The 24,158-nt window shown below is 41.7% G+C and overlaps 2 protein-coding genes across 24 annotated transcripts in view; one reads left to right on the top strand and one right to left on the bottom strand.

The window, feature by feature from the left end:
- The window catches only part of c13h5orf22 (chromosome 13 C5orf22 homolog), a 114,109-nt gene that overhangs the window by 83,070 nt on the left and 6,881 nt on the right, over positions 1–24,158 (bottom strand). The gene's annotated exons all lie outside the window — the stretch shown is intronic.
- LOC133511370 (uncharacterized) lies at positions 10,515–15,089 on the top strand. Of its 18 annotated transcripts, none has more exons than XM_061840237.1 (5): positions 11,366–13,505; positions 13,742–13,806; positions 13,882–14,066; positions 14,212–14,476; positions 14,566–15,089. In XM_061840237.1, the coding sequence occupies exons 3-5, from the start codon at positions 13,968–13,970 to the stop codon at positions 14,994–14,996; spliced, it is 795 nt and encodes a 264-aa protein (XP_061696221.1). In that variant the 5' UTR covers positions 11,366–13,505; positions 13,742–13,806; positions 13,882–13,967; the 3' UTR covers positions 14,997–15,089. The 18 variants fall into 18 exon arrangements, 10 of the variants coding, with proteins under 10 accessions (XP_061696220.1, XP_061696218.1, XP_061696221.1 ...); XM_061840238.1 differs by having other exon boundaries at positions 13,864–14,066; XM_061840236.1 differs by having other exon boundaries at positions 11,355–11,433; positions 13,349–14,066.

Here is a 24,158-nt window from a genome sequence, read left to right as displayed (position 1 = left end):
TGGTGTACATGTCTTCATATGCCTCTTGTTTAGCCTTTGCCACCTCTACCTTTGCCCTACGTCGCATCTCGATGTACTCCTTTCGCCTCTCCTCAGTCCTCTCAGTATCCCACTTCTTCCTCGCTAATCTCTTTCCTTGTATGACTCCCTGTATTATAGGGTTCCACCACCAAGTCTCCTTCTCCCCGTTCCTACCAGATGACACACCAAGTACTCTCCTGCCTGTCTCTCTGATCACCTTGGCTGTCGTCGTCCAGTCTTCCGGGAGCTTCGGTTGTCCATCGAGAGCCTGTCTCACCTCTTTCCGGAAGGCCGCACAACATTCTTCCTTTCTCAGCTTCCACCACATGGTTCTCTGCTCTACCTTTGTCTTCTTAATCTTCCTACCCACCACCAGAATCATCCTACATACTACCATCCTATGCTGTCGAGCTACACTCTCCCCTACCACTACTTTACAGTCAGTAACCTCCTTCAGATTACATCGTCTGCACAAAATATAATCTACCTGCGTGGTTCTACCTCCGCTCTTGTAGGTCACTATATGTTCCTCCCTCTTCTGGAAATAAGTGTTCACTACAGCCATCTCCATCCTTTTTGCAAAGTCCACCACCATCTGCCCTTCAAAGTTCCTTTCCTGGATGCCGTACTTACCCATCACTTCTTAATCGCCCCTCTTTCTTTTACCAATATGTCCATTACAATCTGCACCAATCACAACTCTCTCGCTGTCTGGGATGCTCAGAACTACTTCATCTAGTTCCTTCCAGAATTTCTCTTTCAACTCTAGTTGACATCCTACCTGTGGTGCATAGCCGCTAACCACATTATACATAACACCCTCAATTTCAAATTTTAGTCTCATCACTCGATCTGATACTCTTTTCACCTCCAAAACATTCTTAGCCAGCTCTTCCTTTAAAATAACCCCTACTCCATTTCTCTTCCCATCTACTCCGTGGTAGAATAATTTAAACGCTGCTCCCAAACTTCTAGCCTTACTACCTTTCCACCTGCTCTCTTGGATGCACAGAATATCAACCTTTCTCCTAATCATCATGTCAACCAACTCCTGAGCTTTTCCTGTCATAGTCCCAACATTCAAAGTCCCTACACTCAGTTGTAGGCTCTGTGCATTCCTCTTTTTCTTCTGACGCTGGATCCGGTTTCCTCCTCTTCTTTGTCTTCGACCCACAGTAGCTGAATTTCCACCGACGCACTGCAGGTTAGCAGTGCTGGGGGCGGGCGTTGTTAACCCGGGCCACGACCGATCCGGTATGGGATTCTTTAGATGAACGCTCATATTTGTTTGGCACAGTTTTTACGCCGGATGCCCTTCCTGACGCAACCCTTTGCATTTATCCGGGCTTGGGACCGGCCTACAGATTGCACGGGTTTGTGCCCCCATAGGGCTGCATTCCACATTATACATATTATAGATATAGAATATACACGAAAATATATCCTACAATTTCTACACCGTACAGCAAAACATGTTAAAGAAGTTTATCTGTAGTAATTACTATTAACGTTTAAGTCTCAAACTTGTTACGTCGCGTTGTACTGATACACTCGACCGCATTGCTCATTATCTTAGATATAGATTTAGTAATACTAATAGTATAATCAGTTGCCTTTAATATTTTGATCCACACAGTCACTCACATGTGAAACATGTACGGGTGTGGTCAGTCATGCTCGCAGATAAAGTTGCAGGTGTGATTAGGGATGGCCTTAAAATAACTTACTGGATTAATATAACATAACTGTAAATTAGAAATAAAATAAACATAACTAAAATAGAAAACAAAAATTTCAAACTCAGAAATGATAATTTCCAATTTCAACTGATATTAGAACATGATGTAAAACGGTATTTAAAAATTTTCATCAATAATCAATAAATTGATCTGCCAAACTTGATCTGAAGACAAGTTAAATGCAGGCTGTCAAGGAATAAACACGAACGGTCTATACTCGCAATGTTTTGAAAATGCTGAAAGTTTAGTTCTACATTATCGCCGTTCGTGGCAACAAGCTAGCGATACATTGTAAAAACATTTCTGTCGGCAATCGTGACCTATTATTGTGGGGGCAGGGGGGCACGCACCACGGGACTGCCGTAAATAGGAGGCCGGCTTGCTAGAAGGCGCCTTTATGTGCATGCGCTCGATGTACTGGCCACACCTGAATCAAGCGACGAGGAGGATGATGGTCTGTTTTTTTTTACGCCGTCACACTGCCTCGTGATCGACGCACCCCTGCCTGGTGTAACTGAATTTCTTTTGACATGGGTCATGATTTTGATAACTTTCGACGTAAATGCGCTCGCATTATGTGAAGCAGTTCTGAACATGCGCTTTCGTACATGCTCCCTCCATGCTCAGTACGGTACTTGGATTTCCTGTTTCTGGGTGAATACCGGTTGTTTTTTGAACGCTTGTGAAATAAACACGTAAATTAATGTCAAGACCATACAAGATAAGCGACGTCTCGAGAGAATGCAAGGGGCGTTACTGTTAAGTGTTAGAGCCTCAACATGGCTACGCTCGTGAAAGGAAAACAACGAACTCCAACGCATGTTCGTCCAATGTTGTCAACTAATATCTGGATTATTTTTAGGCAATTTTTCCCCAATTTTCCGGAGCAATTTTAATGAAAATCTAAAAATCCGGAATTCCGGGAAAATCCGGAGGACTTTCATCAACTGCTTATATGTCACACAGTATTAGCACATTTCAAAGCTTCAAATCTTCAGCGTCACTTCAGCTCACTCCACCCTAACATCGAACAGGAATTTCCAAAAGGGACTGAACTTTGCAAGAACAAGTTGAACGCTTTGAAAAGCCAGGCAGAAAAGCAGGTGCAGTTTTTTAAAAAATTTACGAAACACTCGGAGACCGTAACGCTTGCATCATATCAGCTGGCTTGGAACATAGCATGGGCTAAAAAGCCATACAACGAAGGGGACTTCATTAAAAAATGCCTCATTGACGCCTTTGAAATCTTGGCTCCTGGAGACGACAAACTAAAACGTAGCATATCAGACGTTCAACTGTCCCGCCAGTGATGAACGCAGAATACCAGATATTAATACAGCTGTTGAATCACAGTTGCACTCTGACCTTCAAGCATGAGTATTTTAGTGTGGCATTTGGATGAGTTGTGACATACAAGACAAGCCTCAGTTGGCAATATTTGCACGGTTTGTGTCAAATGAATGTATGATCAGAGAAGAAGAACTTTATATTTGGCCATTAAAAGACAGAACCCATGGCATAGATGTGAAAGAAGCAATGATGGCTGCGTTTGCAAAAGCAAATCTACTCATACCGAAACTAACTGCAATAGCCAGGATGGAGTGCCAGCCATGATCGGATCCGTGAACGGGCTTGTGGGGCTGTGCAAAGCTGATCAAACATTTCCCGACTTTTGGAATTTCCACTGCATCATCCACAGGGAGCAACTCGTGTCTAAATCATTCAATTTAGACAACGTCATGAAGCTTGTGATGGAAATCGTCAACTACATCCGCACACATGCGCTTAACCACAGGCAATTCAGGAATCTCATCGCTGAGCTGGACCAAGGGATGCCAGGTGACCTGCCGCTGCACTGCACTGTGAGCTGGCTGTCAAAAAGCAAGGTACTCTCTCGCTTCTTTGAGCTTTTGGATGCTGTGAAACTGTTCATGGAAGAGAAGGACAAGGACTATCCCGAGCTCTCAGACCTCGAGTGGATTATGGATCTGGCATTTTCAGTCGATATCCTGTGTCACTTGGACAGACTGAACCTGACCCTCCCGGGTAAGTTAAAAATGCTGCCTGACCTGGTGCAAAGTGTGTTTGCGTTTGTCAACAAACTAAAGCTGCTCGAGGCGCATATTCAAAAGGGAGATTTAACACATTTTCATACTCTGCTAAAACCGAGTGAGCAAGTCACCAGCGCCGCCCTGAAAAAGAAAAGAGACAGATATGCAACACTGGTTGCAAACCTGCACGAAAGCTTTGTGACCCAGTTCTGTCATCTACAACTGAAAAGACCACAGATTATATTCCTCATCGACCCATTTAATGCACAGAAAGACTGTTTTAAAGCCCCGCTCGCCACAGATGAGGCTGCGGCTGAGTTGGAGATGATTGTCCTTTGTGAGGAGGATCAACTGAAAGCTGTTTTAAGGGAAGGGACCGTTGAGTTGTGGAAAAGTGTACCAATTAAAAATATCCCAACATCAAATGAGCTGCGCTTAAGATACTGTCCATGTTTGGTCAACGTAGGTCTGCGAGTCTGTTTTCTACCCTGAAACGTGAAATCAAAGCATCGATCTGTTTTGACTGACACTAATTGCTTAGAGTGGCAACAACAGAATACAAGCCATATTTGAAGAGGATTGTTCAAGATAAGGAATGCCAGAAGTCTCACTAAGCAGCATAGTAAGAGAAAGATGTTATTGAAAATTATTCTATTATTATTTGTGGACTTGCTTGAACTGAGAGTCTGTGTGTGTGTGTGTGTGTGTGTGTGTGTGTGTGTGTGTGTGAGCGTGTGTGTGACAGAGCACACAATGTTAACTGTTGAAAATTACGGATATCATGTTGGTGTGGTTATTTTCATTAGATCTGGCTGAGCAGAGGTCTGTGCATGCGTGCATACATGATTAAAAGATGATGTTCATGTGTACCCATGCGTATGATGTGGCTCTTTGCAGTAACACAGAAAAGAAAGTGGCTCTTAGTCTCTGACTAGTTGCCCCCCCGCACTAAGATGTCATGGTTTAAAAATCATACAAAGCACGGAAGGTTCCCCTGCTTAAACCAGCACATGTCAAGGCCCGTCTTAAGTTTGCCAATGACCATTTTGATGATAGAGAGGAGTCATGGGAGAAACTTTTGTGGTCAGATGAGATCAAAATGGAACTTTTTGGTCATAATTCCACGGATCTTCTTTGGAGGAAGACGAATGATGAGTTCCATCCCAAGAACACCTTCCCTATTCTGAAGCATGGGGGTGGTAGCATCATGCTTTGGGGGTGTTTTTCCGCACAAGGGACAGGACAACTGCACTTATTAATGAAAGGATGACCGGGGCCATGTATTGTGAGATTTTGGGGAACAACCTCTTTCCCTCAGTCAGAGCATTGAAGATGGGTCGTTTGTGGGTCTTTCAACATGACAATGACCCGGAGCACACAGTTTAGGAAAACCAGGGAGTGGTCCGTAAGAAGCATATCAAGGTTCTGGCGTGGCCTAGCCAGTCTCCAAACCTAAATCCAATAGAAAATCTTTGAAGGGAGCTGAAACTCAGTGTTTCCCAGAAACGTGTTTGATCTAGAGAAGATCTGTGTGGAGGAGTGGGCCAAAATCCTGCAGTGTGTACAAACCTGGTGAACAACTACAAGAAACGTTTGATCTCTGTGATTGCAAACAAAGGCTACTGTACCAAATATTAACATTGGTTTTCTCAGGTGTTCAAATACGGATTTGCAGCTGTATCACACGAATAAATTGTTAAAAAAAAAAAAAAATCACAGTGTGATTTCTGGATTTTTCTTTAGATAATCTCTCTCACACTGGACATGCACCTATGAGGAAAATTTCATAACCCTCCATGATATCTAAGTGGGATAACTTGCAATATAACTGGGTCACCCGGTGTTAAAATACTCGTTTTCTTTACTGTAATTGAACACTCTAAATTGCCCCGAGGTGTGATTGTGAGTGCGATTTTTCTGACTTAATGTGCCCCGCAGTTGGCTGGCAACAAGTTCAGGGTGTATCCTGCCTCCTGACAGCTGGGATAGGCTCCAGCACTCCCGTGACCATTGTGAGGATAAGCGAATAAGAGGGCGGGTGGAATGGATGGATGGATGGATGCTTTCTGATGGGTGTTATACCAACACTGCTGATTGTTTCCTTCTAAATAAATTTAGTCTTCGATGATTACTCTTTATAATACAAATGTTCTCCAAAATAATTAGAATCCCAAAAAAATGGATTGAATTGACTTGTCAAGACCGTAAGACAATGTTCAGTTTGGGATGATAACTTTATATTTTAATTTTATTATTTTTAATTTTATCAGTCATTTTATTGTATATCGCCTGTACACCATCCTTAGGTAGCATAGGTGTCAGTGCCATGCCCCAGTCTGCGAACAAGATAGTTGGTCCTGATGAGCTTCCTTGGGCTGAAGATCTGCAGGTTTGTGATGAAGCGTCTGAGGATGACACAGACACTGATGAATGACGCCATCAACTGATTGAACAAGTTGTTCACCTGAGGAATGGTGAACTTGAAGTTCAAGACATCTGTCTGCCTCAGAATATTCCGCAGAACATTGCATTAAAGGAACCAACCACAGGACATCGTTGTCCAAAAACATTTGCCCCGTTTCCCTGATAAAAATCAGTAAATAATGGAAATAGCTTCAAGTATTCTATTCTTTCTTGTGACACAATAATGTGGTTGCAACATCGAGGGGCTGATCCAGCACACTTTATTCTGTTTTTTTTTTCTTTCCATTCTTGTACAATCTCAAATTTTGAAAAGAAAAATGTAGTCCAGATAATGTGGTAAATTATTTCTTACGTATTAATGTGGTGAAAGAAGTGTTGAATGTTGTCCCATAATATGAAGGTCATTATGTTGCCTGTATACTTGTTTTACACCAAACCAGCAAAGTAGTCATGTATGTGCTACAAAACCAGTATTGTTTGGACATGAGTTGCCTCTATGTAAAAGTTGGTTCATTCTAAATGAACTTCAGTCACAAGTGTATGAGTGTACAAACAGATCTAACAGCATATTAGTCTTCATGTTAATACATTGTCAATGTATGGCTTCGTGATATCCTTTGTCAACACCATCTTCTTCAGGGAACCTTTTTCGAAAGCTATTCACCACATAAAACAGGATTGGGATCATATTCTTTGGTCCAAGCTTTCTATGTATCCAATCGGTAAAATGACGATATGCTCCCAGTCTGTAAGACCTGTCAATAGTTTTATATAAAGGTTTTTGCACTACCAACATAAATCTTTAACACATACATGCTATGTCTACATTTAATTACAAAATCAGTTTGCAATCTGAACCCCCACCTTGATCTATCCATCCATCCATCTTCTTAGCCGCTTATCCTCACGAGGGTCACGGGAGTGCTGCACCCTAACTGTTTATCTAGATTAATCTAAAATCTTCCATAAATACGGTATAAATGAATTTGAAATAGAGCTTGGTACTACAATTACATTTCAAGCTGTCAAGCAATGATGAATACTTGTAGATATTTATTGTGTGTTAATGTACGCAGAATATAAAATAACGTAAGGATATAAACGTAGGGGCACGGTGGCACAGCTGTAAAGTGTTGGCCTCAAAGTTCTGAGGTCACGGGTTCAATCCCAGCCCTCCCTGTGTGGAATTTGTATTTTCTCGCCATGCCTGCGTCGAGTTTGCAAATTCTCCCCATGCCTGCGTGGGTGTACCCTGCCTACTGCCTGTTGACAGCTGGGATAGGCTCCAGCACTACCGCGACTGTCATGAGGATCAACGGCTCAGAAAATGGATGGATGGATATATTCTTGTAATCACTTTAGGGATGTCCCAACATTTGTTTTAGTATTTGATCTTCCAGTTATAAATAAACCATTAGATCGTCCTCCACCGTACTCAGAAAATAAGGTTGCATTTTTGATAAACTTCGGACATAGCCAATTTGCGTTCCAAGACCATTAAAAATTTGTGCTCACTGATTTTCGACTGTATGAACAAGTCCTTTCAGCAAATTGTCATGGATCATAAGTCAATTGAAATGTAACACGTCTTCATCAAACAAACAATTTATCCGAGGAAGTGAAGCACAAAAGTTTACCGAGATCTAGGTTCATTCTGATATGCTCCATTTTTTGTTCGACCTTTTCAAACTCAAGACAACACTGGCTTTCCGCCACAGTTGGCATAAGGTCACAAAGAGAACACAAACACCAATCTTTTGAAACAAGCCAGTCTGGAAAATCTCCAAGGTCCGTATTTTTCGACAGTTGTTATGGTTCATAGTCAGCGTCACGCTCCCTCTCCAACATGTCAAGTTCCACCTGTGCGTAAACTGGCTCAAACGCATAAGCTTGAACATTCGACATTATGACATTTTTGTTTTGTTTGTAATTATTTTTCCCAAAAAAATCAGCCACAAAATGCCAGATTGTGGACGTTGTCTGTTCGGTGAAACCGTATCCACAAGGAATGGGGTCAGAACAGGAAGCACTGTTGACGTAGCAAACGCTGACAGGTCATCGAAATGTCTGATTTGAATTTGAATGTCTGATGAAGAATTTCAATAATAGTTTCCAATTTACAGATGTTTCTATGTGAAATCTGTTGATAATTAGGGCATTAAAAGAAACACTGAACCTTATCTACTAACTTTTAATGTGTGCTTCCATGCCAATTTTTTTGACAAAGTCGGGCTTTAAGGACAATTTAGAGTGCCTAATTCATGCATTTTTTGGGGATGTGGGAGGAAACTGGAGTGCCAAGAGAAAACCCACGCAGGCACGGACGGGGAGAATATGCAAACTGTCAGGTTTACGCAGACTATTAAGGTCAGAGACTGCTTCAGTGACATGATCAGTGGCGTCCGGTGAGAGCCAGGCTCACGCATCCCAGGACAGTTAAAATACAATTTCTCAAGGAAGGAAGACAAGAGGAACTTTGCTCACGAGGAGAACGTGGGATATCTCTTTCACTTTCTCCAACCCGTTCTACCCACATCTCCACGAATCCTCCTTTTTTTTCCCTTAGCGCAGTCCACAACACAACTAAGCAAACATAACAAATAAAGCAACCGTGATAAAAAAATAGCCAATCTGAGTCTTTGCAATGTCTTCACCATCCACTCGAGAGGGTTAGTCAGTATTTATGTTGTCTGGTGTTTCCACGGCACCCAATGTGCGTCTTGGTTGCGTCACATTGTTGAAGCACATCACAGCAAAAGTTTCCACAGCACCCAAAAGGCCTCTTGATTGCATCACAATAAGTAAAATAGCATTAAAAATAAACAAGATAGCAAATATAAGATGACGTTACACCCAATTAATCCAACACAAACTCCACACAGTTGGGTCCGCGATTTGAATCTCGGACCTCAGAACTGGAAGGGCAACGGTCTAAACAGTTGCACCACATTGCTGTCTCCTAGTTTATCTTGTGAGTTTATTTTATTTTTTCAAAGATGTTTGAGAAGAATTTTCTTTTAAATTTCTAATTTAAATTGGCCATGGGTGCATATGTGTGTGCCCAGCCTCAACCGGTCGCTGCCTCCAGCGGCTCTGAGGTAAATTGAGTTTAGAGTCTAGAGAAAAACCTCAATAGGACCCAGAGGTTCAAATGGTTTTAGGGGGGCATGGTACAAGAAGATTTAAAGATTTGTTCTGCCTGCTGTGGCTCACATTTAATTGGGTCCTGAGGAAAAGAGAAATTCCTCCATCTTGGACAGTAACAATTACAGTGATATCCAAAAAAGGTTAAGAGCCAAAAGACTGCTTTGTCTCCCAATCAGTTTATTGAACCAGGACAATAAACTCTTCACCTCAATTTTAGCAAAACACCTAGAAACAAGGCGGCACGGTGGTCAGCTTGTAAAGCGTTGGCCTCACAGTTCTGAGGACACGGGTTCAATCCCTGCTCTCCCTGTGGGGAGTTGGCATGTTCCCCCCGTGCCTGCTTGGGTTTCCTCCGGACACTCCAGTTTTCTCCCACATTCGAAAAACATGCAACATTGATTGGACACTCTAAATTGCCCCTAGGTGTGATTGTGAGTGCGGCTGTTAGTCCCAATGTGGCCTTGCGATTGGCTGGCAACCAGTTCAGGGTGTACCCCACCTGCTGCCCGTTGACAGCTGGGATAGGCTCCAGCACCCTTGTAAGGATAAGCGGCCAAGAAAATGGATGGATGGATGTATGGATGGATGGAAGGGCCGACAAACAATATTCTCAGGGGTTGTACAGTTGGATGAAACTGGTTTCATCAGACAAACATAAGACAATTTCAGGAGAACACTACAGGTACTGTATTTTCACGACTATAAGGCACACTTAAAAGTCTTGAATTTTCTCCAAAATGGACGGAGCACCATATAAAGTGGAGCACCTTATATGTATACCAACGTCCAGAATTTGCTACTGACAGGGAGGATTTCCTTCTGAGACGCGAGTTATATATGGAGGAAAAGCAGACATGTGAGAGGACAGCATGTGGACATTACATAGAGGCATGGGAGAGGACACTAAAGCCACACCGCCCATAAGGTATATAAAGCTGGTATGTTTTGTGCTAAACATTACATAGCTATACTGCATAACTACATTTTTAGTACTACTTTGAGTTAATTCTTCAATAAGTACAACTGAACTCTTGTTTTGCTCCCGGTGCCTCTTTAAATAGCTTGCATGCATGCTACCGTATGTTTTAAGGAAGTGCCACCATGCCTGCACCCAAAAATACGGTGTGCTTTATATATGTGTTAAATAATGACACTGCACTTGCAACAGAGACTGCGCCTTTTAATACGATGCACCCTATGGTCACGAAAATACGGTAATCACATAAAAGCAAATCATATATTGTCCTATTATGGCTAGACAAAGAAAGCTTTTCGTCGATTGGCTTTTTTTATATAAACATACTAGACATTCCGGTTCCAGAGTGATTTTACGAAGACAATATGAGCCTTTTATCATGAATCAACAGCCAGACAGACAGAGTTGTGATTGGTGCAGATTTAAATGGACATGTTGGCGAAGGAAACAGGGGCGATGAAGAAATGATGGGTAAGTACAGCATTCAGCAAAGTAACTTTGAGGGGCAGTGGACTTCGCAAAATGGATGGAATTGGCAGTGATGAACACTTATTTCCAGAAGAGACAGGAACATAGAGTGACCTACACATGGATGAGAATGACCAATTTCGGAAAAACATTGAAAATGTCTGCCTTCAGGGCTAGGTTCAAAGGGGGGAGCACATACACACACACATACATACACACACACACACACACATACACACACACACACACACATATATACATATACTGAAGTGTGTCTTCTGCTCTTTGTTTGTATAACTCATGTTTGAAGCATGCCGACTCATCAGATTACCTTAAGTGTATCTTGCTGAAATGTTTACTAGAGACCAGGACGTAGGAATATGCCCGTTTTTACCAGATAGATTTGGTTTAGTCATTATGATTGCCGATATTTTGTGATGCTCTTTGCTTTATGATGCAATTCTCATGTGATGCTCTTTGTTTTCCTTTCATACTTTTGTGATGCGGACCCTTCTGATAGTATAAGAATGCTGCAAGTCCTTTGTATCTTCGCACTTCTGATCTGCTACAGCCATTGTCTGTCACTCATTTGTGCCCAGAATATTCTGTAAGTAAAAGCTTCGAAGAAACTGTTCATCATCTCCAGCCTCTATTTGGATAACCAAATTTCTCACTACCCGAAACTAAACGAACACGCGGGGAGGAAAAAAAGCATCCTCCAACAATTGGGACCCCGACGTGATTTCGGACTGAGGTGTTTGTTGACAGACAGAACATCGGCCGGCCAACAATTGACAAGGTGAGAGGACATTTATCCTCCAAAAGTGATCTTCTGTTTGTTAACTGGTGTTGAGGTCCGTGTCACGTTTGAATTTGTGTCAGTGTGAAATTAATTTCTGGCTGGTTGAACAGTGGGGAAACTGTGGGTGGTATAGTCCTGGGTTAGAGGCCCTGGCGCGTCCCACCTAAATGGTTGAAAAGTTGTAGAGTGTGTGGGCGTACCACTCTAAAAAGGGTTTAGAAGTGCCCTGTGATCAGAGGTTGTGCCGACACAAAAAGGTTGTAAATCCCGTGACTGGCAGACATACCAATGGGTTGAAGCCAGGACAAAACTTTCTGAACCGAGAAGTTGTCTCGTTCTTTTCAGAGAATCCTAGAGACTAGAATTCCTCATTCGAAATCAAAGGACAAAGTGTGCACTATAAAAAGATGAGATACCCGGATGAACAGAAGTTGAGAAGAGATACCCGGATGAACAGTGAATTGCGCAATTGTTATTTTATTGTAGGAGAGGTTGTTTCGTTCTTTCAAGAATCCTAGAAACTAGAATTCCTCAAATAAAATGAGATTTTAAGAGTACTTTTGAGAAAAAAAAAAATCAAAGGTTTGACCACTTTTGACAAAAGACAATTTGAATCAAAATGCAGGGAGAGTTTCATAGGGAAAGTGAATGGTTCGATTTGCGGCAAATACTAAACTATTCTGAACAATGTATGTTATGTCTGTTTTGTCATTTATTTGTGTAATATGAATTTAATGAGTATTTGTTTTCTTTTGAATATAGTTCTGATAGCATACGTGGCATATTGTGGCATCAAGGCATCAAAGCATCCCTGAAAAAGAACGAGAGAATGAGAAAGAACAATTGAAAGAATGGATGAGGGAAATGTGGTGAGAATGGATGGTTTCCTCCAATGTCTTCAACTGTGTGTTTGGTCACATTAATGAGGGAAACGGAAAAAGCTTGTGCTAAAAGAGTGGCAAATTGGAAGTGGAAAAAACTAACAGGTTGTCTCCAAAAGGAAAGGTGAGAGAGAATGCTGAGAGAGTTGTGGAAATGAAAGCGAGAGCAAGGATGATGGCGATGGGATGTGCGTTAAAGTTGTCCCGTTTGGCTGTAAAGGAAGCGAGTGTTGGTCTGGTACCTTCAACACCCAAAGTGCCCTCCGTGCCGCCTCCTTACTTGGAGGAGAAACATCTTTTGGCGTTGTCTCCAATGACCCATGTGTACCACCTTACCATGACGCCAGGAAATTCCAGCCTCCAGTGTTGAATGTAACTGCCGGTCAACTTGAAGTAGATGTAGATGATCAAACGCCTCTCACTCACTCACAACAAACATCAAACATGAATACGCTTGTAGTAACTCTGGCTGCTGGAGTGACCGCCGCCATTAAAGAATTAGAAGGAAAATTGGACAAAGTTGTAAATTTGAGAGCTGACCCATTTACACGTTTGAATCGGTTAGGAATGTATAAGGCGGAATTAAATAGACGCCAAGAGGTTCCACAAAATATTAGAGATCAACTTGAGAGAATCACCACTGAACATGAAAACAGAGCGAACGCTTAAGTGGAGGAGCAGAAACGTGCCCTCCGCGCAGAACAAGAAGCAGCGCGACTGAAGAGAGACAGGAATTTGCTGTCTACACTGGTAGAGGCCCTTCAAGTGGGGAAGTGGAAAACAGGTTTTACATTGATCAGTTACAGAACCAAATAACAGAATTAAAGTGTCATGTCCAGAATCTTTCAGGTTCCCACCACGACTCTGTTCTGGATCAAACCGGAAGTCCTGAAGACCCCGAGAAATCTTCCCAAGGTCCAGCTTCTCCTCATCGGCCTGTGACGCGTTCCCGAATCTTACAGGCTCCCATGTTGGCCAAAGTTGATCCGGCTACTGGTAACTCTGCTATGTTTTACAAACCTTTCTCTCCCACTAATGTGAGTGTGTTGATACAGAAACTTCTACTTATGCGATCTGGTGGTGTAAATTGGCTTCAAGCAGTGCAGAGAGCGGTTACGGGACAAATGTTAACAGCGGGTGATATCCATGTCCTTCTTACACAATCATGTCCACTTTCACAGTTGAATACTCTGATCCAAAATTCAGGTTTTTCTTCTCTCCCCGATCATCAGGCTCTTACACGAGAAAATTATTTGACCTTGTCTACAGCACTGGACGCTTTGTTTCCACTTCCCGAGTGAGTTGTTCCCAAAGCATTTGAGGAGGCTGCGGCTTTTGTTGACCGTGCCCTCAGATTATTCTCTGAAAACAGGACACGCTGCTACGGCCTCCGCCTTCCATTCGCAAGTGTTCCGAGCAGCTATTTTGAAGGGCGTTCCCAAGTCTGTGGCGCAGGCCATGGAGGCCAATCCAGACCTTCCTGGTGCTGAGGTTGACCGGTGGTTGTCACATCTTAAACATCATTTGAGGAGATATGCTAAAGAGAAAGAATCTAAGGTAGACAAACACAAAAGTACAGAAACACAACTTGCCATGTTGCAGTTGCAATGTCTGAAAAACCAGGAAGAAGCCACTCATGCTGTGATCTCATCTCCCTCTGTCGGTTCCGAGTGCATGATGTATCAAGCAAGTTCATTCATAGGTTGAGGTGCGTCCCCTGGTGGCCGTGACATGTGCTTCAATTGTGGACGGCCTGGTCATTGGGCCCGCACTTGCAGACAGCGACCTCAAGTGTCCAGACGGAGAGGCGGAGGCCAACAACCTGCACGTGGCTACAATCGACGAGGTTACAACCAATCCCGAGAGGGAGGACATCTTACACAGCACCAGCAGCAGCAACTGGGATATCCCTCAGTGCCAAACCAGCAGTATCTACTGCCCTCTGGTGGACAGTTTCCGCAATGATGGTGCCCTGAATTCACATGTTTAGGCCTGCAGGAGCCTTTGATGATCCTGACGGTAGGAGGATTAACTTTATCATTTATGGTCGACACAGGAGCTCGGCATTCTACTATCACAGCCCTGCCACCTGATACGTCTCTTACCAGGAAAACCATCTCACTTGTTGGATTCAAGGGTGAAGAAACTGCCCTGCAATTGACCACTCCAGTGACTGTTCAATGTTTTTCACAGACTTTTTTCCATTCTTTTGTGTTTGCACCTAACTGTTCAGTCAATCTTTTGGGCAGAGATCTCCTCATCGCCACGTGCCCTCTCATCAAATGCAGCCCTGATGGACTTATCCTGGAATTTCCGGATGGTAACACGTACTGCTGCTCTGCCGCCTCTGCCTCCGGTGCCACCTCCCAGTTTCCGCTTGTTGAACAACGCCCTGTGGCATGCGCCACTGCTGACATCTATTGGGCAAGAGTGGATATTGACTCCGGTGGTTGGCTCGAGGCTGAGCACTTTTGGACTCTCTGGTAACCTTGGGTCCGTAATCTCAGATCTTATGATATGGTAACTGATTGTATGCAGTGCCCAGAATATTCTGTAATTAAAAGCTTCAAAGAAACTGTTCATCATCTCCAGCCTGTATTTGGACAACCAACATTCTCACTACCCGAAACTAAACGAACACGCTGGGAGGAAAAAAAGCGTCCTCCAACAATACATGTACACATATATATCCACATATATATATATATAGAGGCCTAATCGTATTAACAGTTGTCAATTATATAATATTTGAGTCCAACTTGTGTTTCCTGGTTTGGATATGGTCCTGGATATTTTTTGCTCCAATCAAAACATAGAGTGCACAGCACTTTGCTGGAAACGTCCTCTTTTTGTATGTGTTCGGTTAGACATGTTGATACAGTTTTCGTTCCTATCTGCACGGTACACTTTTTTCAAGCCATGCCCATCTGAAACCGTTTTTTTACCCCGTGGTTTTTATCAATTTCCCTGGAACGAGCTTCATCTTTTCACTCCGACTTTCGCCATACTGGCAAACGACCGCTCGATAACATATGCATCTATAAGTTATAACTGTGTGTGTGTGTTTCTTTCGGCTTGACCATTTCGGGGTCGCCACACCGTGTCATCTCAGATGAACGCATATGTATGTTTGGCACAAATGCCCTTCGTGACGCAACCCTTCTCAGGGAGTGGAGGCCCCAGTGGGATACGAACCCACAACCGCTGGTTTACCAAACCAGTGCTCTAACCACTGAGCTACGGGGCCTCAGGTCTATAAGTTATAACTATGCCGTAGTAAACAGAATGCTTCGCCATGAAATTTAACAGAGTGAAAATACCGACAAAATACCACCAAAATGCTGTCGGAAATCAGAATGTTGTCATTATAAACACCAAATTTAATGCAAACAGATAGCAATGCAGTAAACAGATCGAAATGCCGCTTTCCACTATCACAGCTGTGACTAATTTCACAATTTCACAACCGTTCTCGATAGATGGTGGCCGGTCTTGATCACAGCCTCACCCCGCGTCAAGCACTACTCCCCCCCACCCCCCGCCAAATTTTCTCAATGGATTTATACATTTAACAAAAATGATCATTTCAGCTGAAAAAAAAAGATGAATTCCACAAATCCAGAGAAAATTCTCATCCCTGCTTACAAGAGTAGAGGTAGAAGCACGCAGGTGGATTATATTAATTCTAATGTAATAATAATAATTATTATTAACTATCCAATCATTTTGAACTACAGAGGGTTTTCCATCAGGGTTGCCCTATGTCACTGCTGTTATTTGCTCTTTTTATAGAACCACTGAGTCAGTGGATTAGAAGATTAACGGCACCCGGGTGTCCAATGCACAACATAAAATTGTGCTGTATGATGTTATTCTGATGTACTTGGGGCACCCATCCAAATCTGTCCCTGAATTAAAACTATGAATATGGTCTCGTATCAGGTTATAAAATTAAATGCGTACAAAACTCAAATTTTGTCATTCAACTATTCCCCGAGCCAGTCCATCAAAGAGAACAATGTAAATTGCTACTCAAACAAAAATTTACAGGTGAACATTCCTAAAAATATGGACATAATTGCATCAGAGAACTACAACTCTTTAATTTCTAAAATTTAATTTTACTTGACCAGGTGGATCGTTGTTTCCTTTTCTACGATTAGAACAGAGTGAAAACAATAAAAACGTGCTACCTAGACAACTCTTATCTGTTCCAAAACAGAGCAGTAGAACTCCAGAAGGGGACATTTCAAGAATTAGACAAAATTTATCAAGCAGGGTAAGAGGCCAAGAAATTTATTTCATACTCTTGTCAGCATAAAACAAGGGATGCCTCACTCTCCCAAACAAAGGAGGATTTTGTCCAAAATTCCTATGTACAATAAAATAGAATCTGAAGATTATTATTACATATATTTTGGACATTAATTTAAAAAAAAAAATTTTAATCCACACAATATCTGGGTAGTGCCAGCTTTCACAGCCAGACCTAGAAGAAATGTCCTTGACCCTGCCCCATGACGTCACCAGGGTTTAGTATTCCAAACCATTCTTTCTAGCTACACCAAGATGCCCACGTGTTGTGCCCAAAACTGTAACAACATTGAGAAAACGCACCCAAATTTGTCATTCTTTAACCTCCCGTTGGGTAATTTAATTATTATTAATATAATTATTTTTGTTTTGTTTGTCATTATTTTTCGCAAAAATAATCTACAAAATGCCAAATCGTGGACGTTCTCTGTTCGGTGAAACCATATCCACAATTAATGGGGTCACAACAGGAAGCACTTTTACAGCTGGGGTCATTGTAATGTCTGAGTGAAAGAAAAATTTCCATAATAGTTTGCAATTTAGAGATGTTTCTAGATTAAATCTGTGGATAATTTTGGCATTAAAAGAAACACAGAAGCCTCAACTACTAACTTTTAATGTGTGCCCCGATTCATATTTTTTTCAACAAAGTCCTCATTTAAACATTATTATCAGGCTGTCTACATAAAAACTCTGGCTGAAATTTGTAAGACTTCCTATTAAGCAAAATATAAAAATATTGAATTAATGATATAGAGTGATATTCCATTACAAGCAATTATTGGGGACACCGGCTTGGTGAAGTATTTAATAAGACACCAACCCATTAATAAAGGCGTCTTTCAAGATTTGGCATAAAATAATCAATGAAAACAAAGCGAAGGAACCTTTCTGGATTATAAAATGCATCGGCTCAGACTCAGATATGACACTTGACAGGATGAACACGAGATTCAATGAAAAGGGCCCATCAAACATAGTGATCTTTATGAAGGGAACACAATGCCAGGATCTAAAAAAAAAAAAAAAAAAAAGTTTGGATTAACCAACCAAGACTTTTATAGATTCTTGGAACTGAGACATTACCTTACTAAAACTGTGAAAAAAAAAAGAGGAATCACAAACTCCTGTGTATTTTTTGAAGATATTCCTTTTCGCTTAAGGTCAGATCCGGGCATAGAAACGTATCAAAGATGTATAGAAATATTAGATTGGCAGTGAACCATTTCAGGATGTACCCTCCCCTCCTGCCTGATGACAGCTGGGATCATCTCCAGCACACCCACAACACACATGAGGTTAAGCAGCTCAGAAAATGTATGGATAAATAATATTACAGATATTATGAGAGGATTCCATATAAAAAAAAGAGATGGGAACAAATTGAAAATGGTAACTCAAGAAAAATATTCCCTCACCAGGGGAAAAGCACATTGTTTTATCCTGGAGAGAATTTGGGTGGAAAAGCATAGCTAAATTTTTTTTAGAGTCCTAGCTAAGAGGATCTCTCCGGGAGCAAGTAACTCATGCTGGAGATCTTGTGGAGAAAATAAGACAGAGCATTTCCATGTGTTCTGGGAAAGTCTAATTATTGCAAATTATTGGGAAGACAGATTATGGAGAAAATTATGAAAAGCCTGATTCCATTAAAGTTTGAAACCTAATACTTGGGATTAATACTGGACACTATAAAGGGACTTTAAAAAATACATATTACATAATTTGTTACTAGAAAGAGAAAAAAGATATTTCAAGGAATTGGTTCATAAAGAACACTCCCACAGTTGATGAATGGATTAAAGTGGTTCAAGATATCTTCAAAATGAAAAAGTTAACTTTCATCCCGAGGCAGGAACAAGACACATTTAAGAGTTACTGGGAAAATTGGATCAACTATCACAACATTCAAATAGGTCACTGGATGATGTGGAATAAAAACTATTCCAAAAAGAAAAGTTCTGAACCCCACTCAAATAGTTTAATTTTGTGATTTGGTTCCAATCAAAACTTTTTTTCTCCCACTGTAAGAGTTATACTTGTATGCAATGCATTACCTTCTTTAAACAGACAAGTATTCTATTATTGTCAGTCCAAGTATCATTCAAAGGTTTTGATATCAGGAAAATATGAAACTCAAAAGGTATATAAAGGGGTGAATATATTATTTAAAGAACCTTTGTTGCAAATTGTATTGATGTGGTGCTAGCTGCGCGGGTTTTTCCCCTCTCAAGATTAATTCCCTCACTGTCTTACTGATATTTCATTGGTTGAAGGGAACCTAGTAGATCGGATACTATAAGGGTTTGAATTAAAGGGTATGGAAACTGTTCAAATCACCTTTTGATTATATTATGCAGTTTCTTAAGGTGAATTTGAATATTAAATCAAATATGAAGGAAACATTTTTAGGTATCAATTATTGGGAAAAAATGATCGCACATTGATGAATTCCCCAGGACAACCTGAGTTTCAAATAATTTGAGCAATGAACATGATTCTGAAGGGTCCCATGAAGATGATGAAGAATACAAAGTATATGAAGGCTTTAAGGTTATCAATGTGACCCTTTTAGACAAAACAAGTTTAAATGTGGATGAATCAGTTGGCCATGAAGGTGCCGATCCAGCACTGGGAGCAGTCAGACCCAGGGAGGAAAGCATACTTCATGTTGGAAACTCTGACTGGTGGAAATTTGTGATTTTTTTTTTTTTTTTGGCTATACACTGAAAAATAGAAAGGGCTTAGCTATCCTGAATGACTATATGAAGTTTTCGGTCATTTTTACACCAAGTCGCTGGAGTCTAAGTTGGTATATTTTCACAAATACGGATTTTAAGGAACAAATTATTTTTTTAAAGTTAACCCTAACCGTTAATTTGAGCGCAATAGCTGGTCAAAACCTGCTTCACCATAAATATATTTTCACATGTGTAAATTGATGCCAAACCTCGAGACTACTTCTGGGAGCCATGACCAGACAGTACCCAGAACCGCCCATCCCCATTTTAGTCACAATTTTCCCAAGATGTCATGAGTAAACCTGCTAAACTTTATACGGAAATTTGTGTCGGTATCATGTGGCTTTGTTATCGCACAAATTCCTCTAAATATAAATTTAAATGGGTTGGATGGGAACACCAGATAGAAACAACAGAAGAACGTTTTTATTGACATGAGTCAACATAGTCACGAGAAAATGGCAGATTATTCAGACCATCCACTGCAGGGCATGACAGAGCACCCGGGATTTATTGCCAGCTTTGTGAACCCACTGGTACTTGGGGTTGCCCATCTCCAATTCAGGCAACAGTATCAGCAGCGACTGGATTTTCCACAACAGTAGTACAAGCTATCTTAAAAATGCTTTCTCCTAATCAGACTCTTTTTTTCATTTACATTCAGATTATTCAAATTAAAGAATTATTTATATTATTATTGTTCCTGTTAAAATCAGCATTTGTCCAATCAATGCTTGCTCAAAGTCCCATTCGGGAAAATTGTCAAATATATTTTCTTATTTTCAGGTTAATGAGACATATTACCTATTGACAGCTCGTAGGGTGGTGGAGTATTGGAAACAGAAATAACCGCAGCACTTTCACCCTGCTGTGTATCAAACATTCGTGACACCTTTTCTCATCCAGATGGCCAACAGCACACAGTACATCCTGAATATTTTTGTGTTAAGTCTTTGTGTAGACGTTGATGCATGTTTGTATATGAAATAAACATACACAATAGAACTAAAAATCATGGTGTTTTTATTTAACTGTAATCTTACATTGTGTAAAAATATGTTTCTCATAATATTTGCACTGAATGCTGATTTGGTCTTTCAAAACAAGCATCTTGAGATCACCTGAGGTTTAAATACATGTAGCAATATCCTATCGGCTGTCTGAAAGTTATCTGAATATTATGAACAGGCATTTCATTAGTCTGGCAATTTTTGGAATGTGCCAAAGATGGAGATTCAGCATCTGCTGGTTTGATGTCAACCTCTTGTGCAAAAGTTACTTCCTGCAATATCTGTAATTAATGTAGAAAACTAATGTTCAAAGTTTATAAAATAAGAAAAAAATATGTAGGTAAAGGACAGGTTTATTTCAATCAATATCACGGTGCACGAATTATTTTTGATCACGTGAAAACAGCTCTCCTGGAGAAAGAGTTAGGGATCCGATTCAAAGTATTACAAATACTAAATCCACATGATGCTGGCAACTGTCGCAATTTTTGCTTACTTGACAACCAAGTTTCCCAAGGTATATACAATCGAATTTGCGAGAAAGAGAATTTATATTATTTAGCGATTTGAAACTATCCTGGGAGTGACGAGTATGTAATACTACATCGTATTCTATTAAAATTAAAAACCCTGCACACATCAGAACATAAACCTCCCTGCACTTGTCACTAGCCAGATATATTTCCTTGTGATACTGTTGGTTTGGGGTGGAGTCACCAGCATTATTTACATTTTGCATAACTGTCATTAAATTGTGGAAAAATAAAAGGTTTGTATACAATATCTTCCTTTTTATGTGGTTGAGAATTGTCAAATCATTTGCTGTAATAAAACTAGTATTTTTTTGCCAAGAACGACATATACTACTTTAATTCAACCATGTTAACAGTGTTCAAACTTTTCAGGAAACAAAAGATTACCAATATACCTCTGCAACTTAACTTAACATAAGCTCTTCTCAGTTTTGGTATTTTCGGTCGGGGGGCCTTTTAGCTTGTTGCCCCTCGGCCAGGTTCAGTGGGTGATCCAAGTTCACGTTTGGTCCCTTTTGCAACACTGATCTGTTCAGGTGTCGGAACTGGATGAGTGGTAGGCAATGATCGAGGTACCCATCCCAGACATGAGGGCACCAGTCAGAGTCCGGGGTTACAGATTTTTATCTTAAATCAAAGGAAAACGGGGTTTTTTTTCTTCCGCGTCAACAAGCAATATTGCCAGTGATAATCCAATTCCACAAATACAAGTCATCGATGTGTGACATCAGAGGTTGAAAAAAAAAAAATGGAGTCGTAGTACTATGTCTGGCAAAATCAAAGTTTGTGTATTTTTCTTCATACTTTTGTTTTTTGTAAAAACACCGAAATATCTTAAAACCATCTTATTTCCTTGCTCTTGCTCTGTTTACTTTTTTTTTTTTTGCTGATGAGTTTGTCTTCCTTCTAAAATATCTTTTGGAAACGGTGACTCCTGGATACTTTTAAATCTGTGGGACTGTATTTTTCTGTTTTTTTGTGGATAATCAGTTGTTTCGTCATGACATCAGCGTGGCCTGCTTATTAGCACAAGCCTGGTGTTAGCAACAAGACCAGATGTCAAGATGCCAACTATCACGGACGACTGCAGAAGGTGTCAATTCTGGAATAAAAAACCTGCCGTCTTGAGGTCTATGTGGATGTAAAAGGACAGTCGGGGAGTGACACCACTCTACCGAAGTCTCAAAATAGTGAGCAAAGGAGTGCTAACAAACAGCCACCTAGGTCAACAACGAGGACAGATGTGGAATGTGGAAAGAATGACGGACCCTCCAGCAGCTCTCCCGGGAATTTACTGGGAGCAAAGCTCAAAGATATGGGACATTTAAAAAGGAAGACAACACCTCATTCATAATGTGGTGTTCCCGGGCCTCCCAAGTGACAGTCTCTCCAGCGTGTCCTGGGTCATCCTTTCCAGTGGTACATGCTCGGAACACCTCACAAGGGAGGCATCAAAATCAGATGCCCCAGCCACCTCATCTGGCTCCTCTCAAGGTGGAGGAGCAGCAGCTCGACACTGAGCACCTCCCGGATGACCAAGCTTCATACACTATCTCTAAGGGAAAGCCCAGACACCCTGCAGAGGAAAGTCATTTCAGCTGCTTGTATCCGGAATCTTGTTCTTTTGGTAATGACCCATGTCTTGTGTCCATAGGTGAGGATAGGAGCATAGATCAATTGGTAAATTGAGAGCGTCACCTTTTGACGTAGCTCCTTCTCTACCACAACGAACCGATACAAAGTCCACAGGACTGCAGATGCTGTCCCGATCTGCCTGTCTACCTCCCGCTCCGTTCTTCCCTCACTTGTGAACAAGACCCAAAGATACTCCTCCACTTGGGGCAGGCTCTCATTCCCGACCCGAAGAGGGAATGCTACCCTTTTCCAATTGAGGACCACGATCTGAGATTTGGAGGTGCTGATTCTCATCCATGCCGCTTCACACTCTGCTGCGTACCACTCCAGTGAGAGTTGGAGATCATCAATGGGAACCAAACTCTGACACTGGTCGTACATGGAGCAAACAGCCTGGATTGGGGGCTCGGTACTCCATGCTGGCGAAGATCACCCCACAGGACTCCCCGAGGGACACAGTCGAATGCCTTCTCTAAGTCCACAAAACACATAGACTGGTTGGGCAAACTCCCATGCACCCTCGAGAATCCTGCCAAGGGTGTACAGCCGGTCCACGTCCAGGACAAAAACCGCATTGCCCCCTCCTGAATCTGAGATTAGACTACCTGATTGACCCTCCGTTCCAGCACCCCTGAATAGACCTTACCAAGGAGGCTGAGGGGTGTGATCCCCCTATAGTTGGAACACACCCTCCGGTCCCCCTTTTTGAAAAACGGGAGCGAGTCTTCCAATCCAGAGGCACTGTCCCTGGTGTCCACACGATGTTGCAGAGGCGTGTCAACCAGGACAGCCCCACAACACAGAGCATTTAGGACAGTTGTTCCCAAAGTCAACCTGGGCCAGTGAGTCATTCAAAAAGCTCCCGGACCAACCTCAGCTTTCGTAAATAATGTAATGTAAGCTATCGGTACTGTAGGGCTGGGGCGTGGCGCTGCCTGAACCACTCATCTGGGCTGGGCTCAAAATAGGATAGATAGGATGTGAGACATAACGAGACAGAAGGAAAAAAATTTTGGGTTATTTTCTTCAGAAAGATATTTTATTATTACTCTGTCTCAGATATCGTATAACGGAATCCTAGGAAGACGTTTTTCATGCACTGGGGGTCATGGACCCCACTTGAGGAACCACTGCTTGAGGAACTCCGGGTGAATCTCATCTCAATGTTAAAAAAAAAAAAATGTTAAAAGCTGGATCAGTGCCTACCATATAGCCAGTTCAGATCGCTGTTGCTCAAGGCAGAAAACGTGAACTTGGATCGGCCACTGAACCTGGACACGCTTCGACAAGCTCAGATTTATCCATCCATCCATTTTCTTAGCTGCTTATCCTCACAAGGCTCGCAGTGAGTGCTGGAGCCTATCCCAGCTGTCAACGGGTCGGAGGCGGGGTACACCCTGAACTGGTTGCCAGGCAACC

The sequence above is a fragment of the Syngnathoides biaculeatus genome, chromosome 13 (assembly GCF_019802595.1).
Source record: "Syngnathoides biaculeatus isolate LvHL_M chromosome 13, ASM1980259v1, whole genome shotgun sequence".
Classification (NCBI taxonomy): domain Eukaryota; kingdom Metazoa; phylum Chordata; class Actinopteri; order Syngnathiformes; family Syngnathidae; genus Syngnathoides; species Syngnathoides biaculeatus.
This window is presented reverse-complemented; position numbering and strand designations above follow the sequence as displayed.

Bases quoted from the DNA above. Each gene is read 5' to 3' on its own strand.
- LOC133511370 (XM_061840236.1), top strand. From the start codon at position 13,968: ATGGAGGCCAATCCAGACCTTCCTGGTGCTGAGGTTGACCGGTGGTTG. The intron at 14,067-14,211 runs GTAGACAAACAC...GTTCATTCATAG, and splicing joins CTAAAGAGAAAGAATCTAAG to GTTGAGGTGCGTCCCCTGGT. The intron at 14,477-14,565 runs GTGCCCTGAATT...TGGTCGACACAG, and splicing joins GGACAGTTTCCGCAATGATG to GAGCTCGGCATTCTACTATC.